The sequence below is a fragment of the Larus michahellis genome, chromosome 1, assembly GCF_964199755.1.
Source record: "Larus michahellis chromosome 1, bLarMic1.1, whole genome shotgun sequence".
In the NCBI taxonomy this organism is placed as follows: domain Eukaryota; kingdom Metazoa; phylum Chordata; class Aves; order Charadriiformes; family Laridae; genus Larus; species Larus michahellis.
The window spans coordinates 63,134,103-63,149,644 of record NC_133896.1 but is presented as its reverse complement, the minus strand read 5'-3'; the positions used below and the strand labels follow the sequence as shown (position 1 = coordinate 63,149,644).

General features: G+C 35.8%; 1 protein-coding gene across 4 annotated transcripts in view; it reads left to right on the top strand.

Annotated features, from left to right (window-relative positions):
- The window catches only part of KDM7A (lysine demethylase 7A), a 64,498-nt gene that overhangs the window by 31,014 nt on the left and 17,942 nt on the right, over window positions 1-15,542 (top strand). For all 4 annotated transcript variants that reach the window (XM_074582215.1, XM_074582206.1, XM_074582199.1 and 1 more), the window contains 8 exons: window positions 2,229-2,346; window positions 3,161-3,321; window positions 5,273-5,414; window positions 5,682-5,868; window positions 6,550-6,712; window positions 10,046-10,133; window positions 10,862-10,968; window positions 13,392-13,483. In XM_074582215.1, the coding sequence (XP_074438316.1) occupies window positions 2,229-2,346; window positions 3,161-3,321; window positions 5,273-5,414; window positions 5,682-5,868; window positions 6,550-6,712; window positions 10,046-10,133; window positions 10,862-10,968; window positions 13,392-13,483 (1,058 nt within the window). The remainder of the gene's footprint in view (window positions 1-2,228; window positions 2,347-3,160; window positions 3,322-5,272; window positions 5,415-5,681; window positions 5,869-6,549; window positions 6,713-10,045; window positions 10,134-10,861; window positions 10,969-13,391; window positions 13,484-15,542) is intronic.

Here is a 15,542-nt window from a genome sequence, read left to right as displayed (position 1 = left end):
GTGTATTTTTAGGGTTGTCGTAGTGGGTTGTGCCTCAGTTTTCAGGACCAGCAAGGGTGAATACTAGTTGCTTCCAGTAGTTTGGAGTGATTGGGTGGGGGAGGTGTTATATGTGCATTTCAACTTATGAAGTTGTTTAGTTTTTTTTTGTTTTAATTTGAGCGTGAGGATCCATTCAGTTAAATTATTTTTCTTGCAACGGTTATTGTAATGTCTTAAGGGGTTATAAAAGCCCTAGCATTAAGAGATATATATAAGCGGAAAAACTTTTCATTGCTGTTTTCTGTTCTCCAGGTTTCTCTTACCTGTAGAAGGATGATGTACATTGCCAAGTACTAAGTAAAGCAAAAGAATGACATTAATTTCTAGTTCTTAAGTGTTGTAAAGGCAGCTTTTTAAAAGTTGGTTTTGTGCTGTAAAATCTCTTAAGCAGATGCATCATCTTACAATTTTAATGAGTTGTTATAACAGCAGTGAATTTATGAGAAACTACGCTATTGCAAATTAGTATTAGCCACTAATTTCTTGTATTATTATTTATGATTGAGAAAATAGCTTTGAAAACTTAATAAACCTGGCTTCATTATTCATGAAGTTTTACTGTATTTGGATAGTTGGCTCATTAAGCAGGCTCTTCAGCACTGGTTTTCAGGTTAGCAAATAGCTATAAATGTCAGTTTATTCTCTTAAATGTCTTCTAAAGGCTACATTTTGTCACTTCTGTAGGAAACAGATTATCAATAGGAATCATTTACCTCTTATGTGTAATGACTATAAGATGTCAGTTATTCCTATATAACCAACTGTTTTTTCTGGAGAAGCAGCATTTTTTTTCCTTTTTAGAAGCTACTCTTTTTTTTTTTTTTTTTTTCTTCTGAAATCCTTAGCTTCCTGTTACTGTTAGCTGTGTTTTCAGTAATGCTGGTAGTTTTTTTAGATTTTGGGTGCATCATGACTTTGGTAAATTTAAGGATGAGCTCTTTCCTAAAGTTCAAATTTGTATTAATACAGTTGCTTAGCTGGGTGTTGTATTTGCATTGCAGGCTGCTTTGTATATGCCTGTAAAACACCATTTGTGTTGACAAGTAACAATAGCTTTTCCCTCTTCTGTGGTTTCCTCAGCAGATGTAACTAAGTTTCTGCTTACTATTAATTAAATTATAGATCTGGTCTCACTAGTTGCCCAGAGAACCTCATCACTGAAAGTGTTCAAGGTCAGGCTGGATGGGGCTTTGAGCAACCTGGTCTAGTGAAAGATGTCCCTGCCCATGGCAGGGAGGTTGAACTAGGTGATCTTTAAGGTTCCTTTCAAACTAAACCATTCTATGGTTCTGTGAAAATAGGTGTGTTTTTTCTCATTTCTGTATCTGTCATTTGTCATGGGGAGACCAAAATAACAGTTTTTATGAGTGTCTATTTTTTCATTTTCCTCGGCCCTTTAAGTATAGGGAATTGTTAAAAATGCAATTGAGTTTCAGATTCTTGAAATTGTAGTAGAACATTAATTTATCCTTTGTTCTTTATTCATATGTTGTAACAGTGCATTAAAGTTTTGAACATCTCAGAAATTGATTCTTTCGGGGTGCAATGTTTGTGTTATATGTGTTGTGCTTGCGTAGTAAAGATAACACCTGCCCAAAACAGTTTACACCCGAAACTGTTACGGAGACATAAGCAATGGATAAAAGAAAGGTGGGTTGGTCTCAAACGGCATATGTTAGTGAATAGTAGTAATATTATCAGGCTGGATATGTGTATGCTGATATGGTGAGATAGCACAATGGGATTAGGTCCTGTTAATTCTGTGTTAGTACATAAAATGAAGTCTGTGGATCTTGAAGAGATATGATTCTTTTTATTAAAAAAAAAAAAGTCTGAGCTTGAGGAACTTAAAATCCTATTTCTAGTTTTGTTGCTGACTTTTTAGATTTGGACAACTTTCATGCTACTGCTCTTTACTTGTGCTGCACTGGATATGGAGTGTTAAATTGTTGTGTATAATGTGCACTGAGGTTCTCACATAGAAGGAGCTGTAGAAGTATAGAAGATTACTGTCAGGTGTCCTGAAGATTTTGTTTGTTGCAGATAGGTAGAGTGTCACCTGCATAAGCAATAAGGTTTGTTCATCATAGTAATGTGGTGGAGGCATGTCTGGCTCACTGATGGGATGACTGCTAATCTGAGCCATCTGATTTAACTAATTCAAAGTTTAATTCTGAAATTTACAGTGAAAAAGAGGAGGAACTGGCACAGACATGACTACACAGAGTTGGATGATGGCTCCAAACCGGTGCAGGCTGGAACACGGACCTTCGTTAAACAGCTGCGGGCTCGCTCTTTCCCAAGGTACAGAAGCTTACTTATGCATTTCAGTGAAAAGAATAGAGAAACGTTGTTGGCTGAGTGTGTCTTGGAGGAGGTGACTAGCATTTCTCTGTTTCAGAAAACAAAGGTCAAGGATGACTTCCTCCTCCGTTAGAATCCCCCCCTGCCCCATCGCTGTTTCAAATGGATGCATTTGCCTTTTCATGCAGTAGCTTCTTCTGTTCAGTTTTGTACTGGAATATATTGTCTTGTCGGGACTGCTGCAGGGTGGTGTGGGAGTTTTGGGTATTTGGGGTTTTGCTTGTTTGTTTTTGTGAGGGAGTGGGGGCAGTAGCACAAGTGGTTGTGTTTTGTTTTTCTTTTTTGTGCCTGATCTGTCAGAATATTGTCTATTTATTCCTCTAGCCCCGGAATAGTCCTCAGTTTAATTCTGAATAACATAGAACATTCATATGAGCTAGTAGTCTATCCCTATGAGCTGGTAGACTATCCATTCTTGAGAGCTTTAGAGTGAAGTGGAGAAACATGGTTTTACTTCCATCCTGAGCTGCCTATGAGAATTCCTTTTCTCCATCCTCTTAAATTACTGTGTTCAGTCATATAGAAAGACTGTGAGTTCCCAGATTATGCGTGAAAGTAAATATTTGCTTGGTGGTTTGGGCTGTTTTCTTTGTCTCTTGGTTAAATGCTTAATACAATAGTACTGGGTTCACTTCTTTTGGATTCCAATGTAGCCATTTCCATCTGGTCCTCCTCCAAACTGTGAAATACTTATTTTTTCAGTGGTGCTTGGAGGATGCTTTTCCTCTAATATTCCATTATTTCTTTCCACCAGTGCTGATGAAGTCATTTTGAAAATGCATGGAAGCCAGCTGACACAAAGATACTTGGAGAAACATGGGTTTGATGTTCCTATTATGGTTCCTAAGTTAGATGGTCTGGGGCTCAGACTTCCTCCACCAACTTTCTCTGTTTTAGATGTGGAACGCTATGTGGGTAAGAGTTACTCTGGAGTACTTACAAATGATCCTGTCTGTAAAATAACTATTTGCATGATTATAAGAACTTCCAGGGTGCTAAATATATATTCTAAATTGAATTACTTCTAACCAGAAGGCTAGCAGAGAGTAAAATTAAATTTTTGGGGGGGAGGGTGGGGGTGGTGGTTTTTTAATTACTTTTTGTTTTGGTTTTGTTTTTGCTTTAATATATGGTAGATATATGGTAGGAGTACAGCCTTACTTTTCAACTTACAAACGTGTAAATTTTGGTGCCAGCTAAACATGAAATGCTAGGGTATTTTTCTGCTATGTGTTGTAAACCAGTAAAATATAATGACTTTTGAGATTGCTCTCTTTGTGGGAATTGAATGAATCACTCTTATGATCAATAAAGTTTAATCATTGGTTAGGATATTGCAAAACTTAATGTTTTGAGCTCAGTAAATTGGCATTTCTGAATTAAATGTTTCTTCCTGGAAAATTTCCCACCTTGGCTTCCTTTGGTGGGAGAGCTAGAGCTTCCCAACGACCATTTATTTCTTTCTGATCAGATCTCTTTAACGGTCTGCAATTGTTTCAACATCATGTAAGTGTGCAGTACAGAGAAATAGAGGCTGAGCCGATCGCAGCATGACATTTCCTGTAACATATAGTACAGTTGAGAAGTCTGTATATGGCCTTGCCTGTGTTCTTGTGATGACTGAATATAATGATATGTGCTGAAAGTAGGTTTTCCATTCGTTAGCGTTTTACAATAGCACCAGAACAGAGGAAATATGTAGTATGTGGAATGTTGTTACCATTATGATGGTTATAAGCAGAAATGTGTTCAGCTTTACAGTGTAATTATCATTTTGATACTTCTGAGCCTTTCCTTTTGGAATACTGTCTCTTCAGATTTGGACAGAAACTTGGTCTTCTCATTCTCATATGTATATTTTGACCTGCTAGGTTCTCCAATTTAGGAAAAAATTTGGAATGCCACAGATTTACCTTTCTGTTATTGAAATTAAAAATAAGAAAACAGAATAAATACTATTCCAACTGGAATTTATCAAGATGATAATAACTTGCAATTTTAAAGTAATGATGTTTATAATGTACATCTAGATATATTTCAGCATTCCAAAATTAATTGTCAAATTTGACCCTTGTATAACTAAATGAACATAAACAATTACTGTTACAATGTTGTTGTTAGTCCTTTCTCTTGCCTAAAAGTTGTTTCTTGCATGTCTAGTTCTACAGGTGTATCACTTTAAAATACATGATATGTAAACCATTCCTTGTTGTCTTCAGAAATGATGCACATTCATGACAATTATGCAACAAAATTACTGTGTACTTAAAAGTTATGCATGTATGTAAGGAGGGTGCAGGTGGGCTTGTAAAATGTTTGTGAAGGATTACCTGCTTAGTTTTTCATGTTAAAAGACTTACCAATTATGGCACAAGTTTAGTGCAGTTTGCTCAGAATTACAAGCTGTGAGTAGTAGGATTTATTATTTGTAAAGAATTCTCAGTGGTCCTTTTGTTAAACATTCAAGTGCTGTGGTGATGATTAATAGGAAGAGTGAGGAATAGATCTGCCATGATAACTTTCTCTGTGCTAGTCTTTCCAGTTGCAGCCACAAACCCAATTTTGTTTTTAAACCAGTTGCTGTCATTCTATACTGCTTTTTCTTTATGGTTAACCACAGGAAAGAGAATTTATTTTTAGAGTGTTTTCAGTTCTGTTCTTAGCTGATTATAGCGATTAAAGTTAGACCTAATAAAAAGTTGTTTTATACTGAGCTGTCTCGGTTACAAGAGAATACTGACAGTAGTGGAGTTTTTGTGCAGAAATGTTTTGATAAAGGCTGAAATAAAGTTGAATATCTTTTAAACACCTTAATGGGCTGTTTTTATCTGCAAAACGTTTAAGAAAGTCATCCTGTTTTTCACAGGTGGTGACAAAGTGATAGATGTAATAGATGTAGCAAGACAAGCAGACAGTAAAATGAAGCTCCATAATTATATTAAATATTTCACAAATCCTGACCGACCAAAAGTATTGAATGTGATCAGCCTGGAATTCTCAGACACAAAGTGAGTATTGACTTAAATTCCTTGAATGTAGGAAATGATTTTCACTAAGTTGAACTGTTATGTGTAGGAATATAATGTCTATAATGGGAAAGATAGGAGGCTGCATATTTTATGTAGACAGCTACTGTGATGTAATGTGGGTATAAAACATTTTTGCTAATTCATAAGTAATAACTTATCAGGAATCAAAAATTTAAAGCTGTCATTTAAAAAGAGGTATTCTTACTCTTGATTATACTTATGGTTCTTGTTTGTTTGTTTTAAAAGGATGTCTGAATTAGTCGAAGTACCAGATATTGCCAGAAAGCTTTCATGGGTGGAAAATTACTGGCCAGATGATTCTGTCTTCCCGAAGCCTTTTGTTCAGAAGTATTGCTTGATGGGTGTCCAGGACAGCTATACTGATTTTCATATCGATTTTGGAGGAACATCAGTTTGGTACCATGTTCTCTGGGTATGTAGGCTTCTTGATTTATGACTGTGTGAAACAAAGTTTATTCAGTGTGTAGCTTTCTGCCATGGCGTTATCACTTGTTTGAAATTTTGTGCTTAAAAAGCCGGGGGAAGAGATTGAAAGTGAATTACTGATTGTTGGTGTTGCATTTTTATGTTTTTATTTTAGAATGCTCTTGGTGACTTCTTCTAGGCTATAATTGGTTGACTGATCATTTTAGTAGACTGGTAGGTCATATAGTGAGGTTTTAGTATAAAAAATTGAATTGAATGAAAATCATTGACATACTCAACTTTTTATTCTTCTCACAAACTTTGACCATGTATATACATCATAGAAGAAGCAAAGTGGTTTCATCTTGTTTTCTCATTTAGCATGTGTGCACTTGTCCATAAATTGTTTATAAAAGCTGGAATTTTTTATACTTCAATGAAAAGTTTTTGTTTGTTTACTTCTTTTACATGATAAGACACCAACTGGTTGGTGTACTATTGACTAAGATTTTTGGTCAACTACAGTTGTGAAACACAGGGGCTAGGAAGCCGCAACGCTCTGTAGTGGAAATACGAAATACTTAACATTTAGATCAATCTGATACTTTATTAGGAATGACACAGAGGTTGTAGTATGTCTCCAGGAGGACACTGATTGATTTATTTATTTGATATCTTTGTTTAATAGGGTGAGAAGATCTTCTATTTGATTAAGCCCACTGATGAAAATTTGGCTCTGTATGAATCTTGGAGTTCATCCGTCACCCAGAGCGAAGTATATTTTGGGGACAAAGTTGACAAATGTTACAAATGTGTTGTGAAGCAAGGACACACTTTATTTGTTCCAACAGGTAAGATTTTCCCCTTACTACTAGGACTTAGCGTGTTTAATCATGCAGGATTGCACTATCAACATTTGTTTTCTCCTAAAATTTTGGGTAAGAAAAAATAATAGAAAAAATATAGAAATTTGGATTTTCAAAACAAGTAATTAGCTTTTTAGATTGCCTGACAGTAATAACAGTTATCAGGAAAGAAAGGGTGTTTATTACTCACTTATAAGACAACAAATTAAACTTAATTTGGATATCAGGCAAGTAGTTCCAATTCGCAGAACACATATTGTTCACCATTTGATAGATATCCAGACTGAATTCTTATCTTACCTTAAAAATTTTGGTTTTGCAGCTTTGAATTTTTAAAACCTACTAAGCAAAATTACTACAAAAAACATGACACAAACGTCTTATGCTGTAGGCATAAGATTAAAGGATTAAAAATAAAAGTTGGGTGGGTGTTTTTTTTCTGTCAGCAGGAAATCTAAACTGTGGTGGAGACTGTCTGAATCAAAATGAAAGTGTTCCTAAATAAAATTGAAGGATATATAATTGAATTAATGTGTTAATTCATTTTATTAAAAAGAAAAGGATATTTGTAGATATAGTTTATGAAACTGTGGAGTTCATAAATTCATTTCATCAGCTTCTTTTAAAAATGATGTAGTGGCATGGTCTTTTCTGATTTTCTTTAACAACATCTCTTGTAGCTGTCACCTAGTAGCATCTGATAAATTACGAGACATTTTTAAGACACAAGAAACACCATGAAAATTAAACTTACCTATTTAAAAAAGCACCCCCTGAACTCACAAATACTATAAACTTAGAAGTCTTTAATAAATCAAACCATATTTTGCCAATAAAGCGAGTGCCAGATAATTTCTTGTATTTTCACTTATCCAGCCCATCCATATAAATACTTTCTATTATTAAAGATTTGTGTTGGGTACTATCTTCCCTTTTTTTTTTTTTTGGAAGGAAGCTTTAAATACATGGAGAAAAAAAAATGGTGCACAATTCTACTGGAATAAGCCTTGAAGATTATGTTCTAGTACCTTATTCTGTCATAGACTTCCTAGACAGACTACTACATTTTTCTCATAGCTCAGTTCTCTACCTGTGAGGTTCAGTGTTTACTGTTCTAGTTCGTTGCTTGTGCAGAATAAATACTACGTGGTAAGGAGCTGTATATTCACATAATGTTCCTGAACACCCAGAGCTTTTTAAACCCATATATTTTTGTCAAGAGATGATGTTAATTCTCTGTTTATCTACATATAAGATCATTCATCTCTGAACAAAGAATGCAGAATTACAGCATGAAGAACTTTGCAACCCGGAGATCTTTGAAAACAGTTACTGCTTCCCAAGTAATCAGCTAAATCTGAGCTCTTACTCTAATGTAATCAAAAAGGAAAGTATCACAAAGTGATAATTTCTAATGTATACATGTATTTGTGTGTGTATACACATGAAATGGTACTTTTTAATGTAAATGTGTGTATACACGTGTGAGTGTGTATATACACACATACATATTCATATACATATGATGGAGTATAGTGTACGAACCAATAAATTAAACTAGGTTTCAAGACAGGTGTTTAAAAAATGGGAAATTATGTGACACTGTTTAAAGGCTTTAATAAAAACCTTTTTAAAAAAAAATAAAAAGGCTTTAATAATGAAAAGCACTTTTGCTGTTCCTGCTTGCACTGATGCTAGTGGATGTTATAATTATTTTATAATCTCTGAAATATGTTCAGAGTTGATTTAAAATTAATCTTGAATGTAGATGAGTAGCACCTGTTGGGAGGCTCGTGAGAGTTATTTAAATATTATTCAAGATATTCTGTGTGGTCTACACCAGATTTTCTTGCCTTGATACATAGACCTTGATCAGAACTACACCATGAAAATAGCAAGCAGGAACGTAAAAAAAAAAGAAATCCCTGAGTTGATGCAGGTATGCCATAAAAATCCTTGAGTTTGATGTAACAGTGAGGGGGCTTTGTTGTTGGTTTTGTCAGTGTCTAGGGAGATGTGTGTTTGGAGGATTGAACTGCATGTATTCCTTGGAGAGTCAGGAGTATTATGAACTGTGATGATGATGATGAGTGAAAAATTGAAACCATGTTAACAAATGCAACTGGTAATACAAGACAATCTTCATTGCACTGCAGTTCTCAAAGAACAGAAATAAAACTGAACCATGTGCAACATTAATTAAAAAAAACCCTTAGGTTGCATGTACCATTGTATTCTACATTCTCTTATACCATGTATCATTCTGTAACTTCCTTCCTTCCCAAGCTACATAGTAGGCATGTTGCTGTCAACATCGTTGCTAGGTTTCAGGTCTTTTTACGTGTGGTACAACGAGAACTAGAACTGGTTGTTCTTATGAATTAGGGCATTGATGTAATGGTAGTTTGCAATATATAGTTGCTTGTGATTTGGTCTGATCTCGCCTCAAGTTGGGCATCTTCCTGTGTTTGTACACAGTGCAGGCCTGCAGTCAGTCAAATCATAAAGTAATCTGCAAATGTGGCCAACTCATCGTTTGTCGAAAAATCACCAGTATGCATGCAAAATCAGAAAAAAAATTTTAAAAGAAGAAACTTTATTTGTAGTTTATTTACATTAAAGCTGCACTGCATGAATTTTAAAGGTAGGAATCTAATATCATAGGTTTTTTTTGTGTACTTGAAATTATCCAGTAGTAATCAGATAGATTGATAGCATAACGTTGATCATGCTTTGCCATGTCGAATAATGGAGTTTACAAGGATAATAATAGGCTTTAAACTGATCATAATTTCACTGGAATTAGGATGACTGTATTTAGAATAATTAATGGAACTACTTCTGAATTCCTATTTGAGAAACTTCAGTGTTGCTAAATGACTTTTTTATGTAGTACAAACAGCTCAGTTACTGTAAACAACATGTAAATATTGAAAGTGATATAATTTCTGTATTATTGTTATGACTTTACCTTTTGTTCAATATGTTTTTCCTCTCCTGACCTGCTTATTCTTGTTGATTGGAGAGAAGACTTCTGGGAATGTTTACTTGACAAATTGCTGGCAGTCTTGGATTCCCCCTCTCCCCCATTAAAAAATGTATTGGTCTTAACTCCGTTAGAAAACTACAGTTACACTAGATTTCTGAAACACTGTAATTTACACGTTGTTAAAATTTAGTTTACTTGTTCACAGCACAGAATACAATTCTTTTTCTTTTTTGTTTCCAGGTACAGCATTTTTCCGTACATATGTATTTAAAAACAGTCTTAGAATAACTTAAATGTATGTATTAAGTTTCAGAATCTTGTCATTTCAGGCTGGATTCACGCTGTGCTCACATCTCAGGATTGTATGGCTTTTGGAGGAAACTTTTTGCACAACCTCAATATTGGCATGCAGCTCAGGTTAGTCTCAGCTCTTTCTATACCTTTTCCTCAGTAAGTAGGATATTCTTTTAATAGATATTTTTCTTCGTGCTCTTAACCAGGATCAAATCGGTACAGGCTCTCAAACAGACAATAGTGTCATTTTCAGTTAGACTGTATCAAGCACGTACTCTTATTTCATTTCTGCAAAGTTTGTTTCAAAAGCAAAATGAAGGGTATGCAAGAATTTAAGTCAATAAAGGAAAAAAAAAAGAAAGAACAACTCTACTTTGGAGATTAGTATAAGCAAGTGAAACAAAACTGAGCAAGCCCAGGTGTGCGACACAGTTGAAATGAGCGTCCTCAAGTCAGCATTGCTCTAAGAGCAGCTGTATTTAGTTTTTGTCCAAGATGTGGAGCTGTCTTCTAAACATATTGTTTTTATTTATTACAGTGGAATCCTGATAAAATTCCATCTGTTAAAAGATCACACATTGGGTTTGTATCCTAGTTTTATGAAGTCCAACTTTATTCTTAGAAGTGCCGCAGTCAAACTTGATAAGGTCAGAGCCTGGATGAGACCAGAGTTCAATCTTGTCTGTGGTCTTGTTGGGATTTAACTATGTGGTACTTGACTTCTTTTATTTATCATGGCCATGGTTATTTTATTTTATTTTGGACATTGTGTCAATTTGAATGATTAGATAGTTGAATAATGAATTGGATAATGAAAGTATTCACATTTTGTGATGTTTCTATTTATTCAGGTGTTACGAAATGGAGAAGAGGCTAAAAACCCCAGATCTTTTCAAATTTCCTTTCTTTGAAGCCATCTGTTGGTTTGTGGCCAAAAACTTACTGGAAACATTGAAAGGTAATCCTTGTTTTCTTTTAAGAGATATACATGTATCTGCTTTTTCTTTTTCAATTGATAATGGAGAAAATTATACTGCTGTGTGTGAACAGAGGAAACTTTTTAAGCTGGAAAACCAGACTTGAATTCCTTTTTTGGAAAAGTTATATTATTTTTTTAACCAGATTTTAGTGAATGCTGCACTGTGACAATTCTAGAGCCAGCAATTCTTGGTTTTAGTAAATGATATTTCTTAAAACTACTTAGGTGATTAGAGGTTTATAGGGTAACTTGTGCTGTGCAGAAATCTTAGTGCACTTGGTGATGCAGGTATCAAGACAGAGTATCTGAGATCCTGGCACAGTGCAATTATTCTGCCAGCCAAATAGGATTAATTTGTCGTTATCTGAAAAGACATTGTTAAGGAAGATAGGAAACTTATTTCAATGGCATCAGTTTTTCACTCAGGCTTCTTCCATATCAGTTAGGATCTTCAAGTATCTTTTGGTAGCCTTTCTCTCTTTCTTTCAGTAGATGACTCTCTAAATGATCCCACGGACTTCTGTCTGTGGGTTTCTTCTTGGTGGCTTTACAGCTCAATGAAGAAGTTTTCTTGCAGTTCTGCAATTTTCTTTGGCCTTGTCAGTCAAACTACCTGTTGTCTTCTACTCCTTCCTGTGAAGGGAAAGGTGTCTGTGAGGGCTTTTGTAGGAAAGATGCATCAGTTCCTACGAGCTTGTTTCCTGAATGGGCATTTAAAGTTTCTGGATGAACCTAAAGCAACTCAGAAATCTTACCAATTAAAACAAACTTGCAGAAATTTTTTTCCTTCCAAAAAGTATTTTTTTCTTGAAAGCTTGCTTTGGTTGGTCTCATATCTGCATATTTAAAATTTATAAACTCGTCAGAAGACATAGGAGCTGTATTCCTCCTGGAAAATCAGTGGGATATATGTTTCTAAACCATTCATCTAACTATGAGTCATGTCCCGGGTCCATTCCCCCTCCCCTTTTTATCCCCTGACTCCTTGAGTACATAGACTAGGAGCCTCTTGTGACTTGTATCTTAGGGGACGGGTATGAAGCTTATTCTCATGTTATTTTTAATCTATGGATTATCAGATACTTTGTTTCAGAACAATGCTATGATCTATAAGCCTATCATAAAAAATAAAAATTGAGGTTTCCATGGCGGAATGATACCAATTCAGTTGTGAAAGGTAGTGGTAATGACCAGCATGTAAAATGTTAAGTGTGTGGTTGTTAGCAGTACTTCATGGGAAATTCAGGTCAGTAAGCAAAATCAGCACAATGTATCTGCTTGGTTCTTTTTATAAAATGATAACAGGGTCATAAACATTTGGGTTTGTCTTTTCATTGGCAAGAAGAGTTTTATGATACTATAAGTGTTGTGGCATTTACCTAAACTATTTTTCTTTATAGTTCCTGGGGCTTCAGAATAGGTAATTTGTTCACCTACCTAATACTCATTAATTTTGATTACTCTCAGGTCACGCAGTCAGTCTTGTCTATTGCAACTAAAAAATCCAGTTTGTGATGCTGCTCTGTGTTCTCAAAAAATCAACTGAGTCAGCTAGTGGGCAGCTAGTACCTTTTAACAAGTAGGAGGCATCTTGGAAGGAGGAATGGCTGTTTAGTACCAGAACTTCCCTTTTTCTGACATCAGACCTGGTCGATTTGCTATTGACAAGTGGAAATATTTGTCAGGATCATGGGGAGAGGTTGCAATCTACTTTTGACTCTTTATGGAGAATTTGCCTTTTCCCTTCTTTTTTTCCCCCGTGAAGGAAAAGGGAAAATTGAAAATTGAAAAGGAATTGCAATCGCTGCACCATCTTTCTTAAGAGGAGCAGCTTCTGTAGCAGAGTGATTTCCACCCCCCCATACCCTTTGATTTTGGGAGGAAAAAAGATGTAAACTGTGTGAGGGAGAACTGTGATATTTGGAAGGGTGACAGAAAATGTTTGGGCAGTGAAAGTGTGCTAGTGCGAACCATTTGCTATATGTATGGGAATAAGCAATAGGGATTCTAATTTAGAGGTACATCCCACATCCTTCTGGTCTGCTTTGACTAAAATATTTCTGAATGAAATAGAAGTGATTTCTCCCTTCAAATATTTTCTCTTGTCCTGTATTATAGGTCTGTTTTGTTCTAATTGACCTTTAGTATGATGTAAGCTATCCCAAATTCACCCATAAATAAGTCAAAAAAAAAGATTTTATGTAATCACTTTACGGTCGCGTTGGTTGTTTTATTGTGTTACAGTATGCACATAAATACAGGATGTCATTGTTTTGTTTGTTTGCACAATTTTTCCTTTTTTGTGCTGTTGCATAATGGCAACTTTATTGGCTAATGGGTAGGTATCATCCTATTGTTTTCACTGTTAGTGTGTTTCTAATTGGTATCTGTATCCTTTTTAGAACTGAGGGAAGATGGTTTCCAGCCTCCAAGCTATTTAGTGCAAGGAGTGAAGGCTTTACTTACTGCTTTAAAATTATGGATGAAAAAAGAAGTAAGTATAAGTGATTTTCTTCGCTATTTTGATGAGCTGCGTTTTGATTTAAAGTAAGTCAAGGTCTGTGCCCTTTTAAAGATTATTTTTATTGGTTAGTTGAGTACTGAAAGACTGTACAGAGAATACGTACTGCTGATCTGGGGAAGAATCATCATGACAATTTTATATTCTATGATGATGATAGTCTTTTTAGACCAATTAATAAGCTCTTGTATTGCTGCTGATAGAAGTAGAATCTTGCTTCACCCCAGGATGGGATAAGAATGCTAGAGGATAAGCTGATAAGGTAGGGCTTTTTTCTAACAAATCTGTTTATATAGTTGATTCATTCTAGTCTGAGGCAATGAAGGGATGGAATGCCCTGATACTTAGCATTTTCCATTAATGTCAATGCTTTGGAGAGCACATTTCAGTTACGCTTGTGTTTCTGAAGAGTCGGTTTAAGCTTCAGATGAGGGTATTCACTTCAGTTGAATACTGCCCCTGCTGAACATTGGGTGACTCTTGTAAAATCATTAATGTGTTGTCTACGCTAGCTTTGCTGGTGCTCTGCTCTCCAGGAAAGCTTATTTGTTCTGGCACGGCACTGGATCTGGCCTAACTCCATGTGTTTTTTCATGTGCCTGAGCTAATAAGCCTCTTGGAACCTGTGCTTCTGGGAGCTGTTCGCTGTTCACTGACAGGCAGTTTGGTTCTGACTGAGCTTATTAATTCTAGTTTGTTGCTGGCCATGCTGACTTGAACTGGCTCTTGGAGATCTGTTTGGTCTTTCGCCCACAAGTTCTCATTGTAAGAGAACTCCTTATACAACAGATAGGAAATTTGCACAATGCTGCATCCAACATAGTGAGCTTTGTGGAACTGAACATGAGGTGCAAATGCGGAGGTGGTTACTCTGTGTGGAATCAGCTGGGGTCCAGCCTATGTGTCGTTACTGATTCCAGGTGAACCTTTGCTGGCCATCTGTAATAACTCTGAGTTGGTTCTCCAGTGTCTCTTTGTCTATGCCATTCTGGATCAATGCTAGCTGGTGAGCAGCGTAGCGGTATTTACAGGATGTTGTGCCTGTTAAACCATGTGTGAATCCAAGCTATATCTGCATCCGTGGTGTGGATAATAAGCAAGCCGAGTAATCAGACTGCTGATAACTGAGAACAAATATAGCCTGCATAAGTCCTTGTTTTAATTTGAAATTGGATTGGATTTCCTCTTTTCTAGATTATTGTAGCATAATGTAGCATTTGTGTACTGTCTAGTAACTCATTAAGTAGTTTGATTAATACTTCATCTAGAATGTGATATGTTTCCCACTTTTCTGTGGAAAAAAAATTAATTGCACATGCTGCATTCTGAGTGCTTATTAATGAGACTTGTGAGCATTGCCAAACCACTGGCTGAACAGAGGCTTCTGTGAGGAAAGTACACAGTATCAGTGATCTAGTCACAATGTTGTCTACTGTCCACCAGCTATCGTGTTTTGTACTTTGCATTCATCTTTTCCAGCTACTACTTCATAAATGAGCTGTGATCTTTTCTTTGCAGCAGGCCATGTGCATGATAGGATTTAGTTGTATGCAGCTGAAGGCATGAGGAGCTTTGTACATTGCTATACGATCTGCTTATGCTGGAGATTTCAGACCGATTCTGAGAAAGAAATGACAAACAAATAGTCCATCAATGAGAAGCCTACTCATGAGGTTTCACATTTGTATCATGGAGTATGCCTTTTCAAGACATATGTGAATTATCTTAGTGCGTTGTTTTGAACTACTCACTGGAGAATTTCAAAGTCATCTGCAGCAGGGCAGTGGTATCTTCATGTCCACAAAATTTAAAAACTGCCAAAAATTACAAGATGCTGAAAATAGAGTTTGAGTGCTACTAAAATTATTTTAGTTTTCATGTCTTGATTTGAATTAATTTTGTTCAAGGCTTTTATCAGTATATGCGTCCTCTGATTACTTTGGTGCAGATCATCAGTCTGCAGGTTAGTTGATACACACAATAACAATGATGACCTATCCAGTCGCCTGAGCTCTTGGATTTTAGCTCTGGC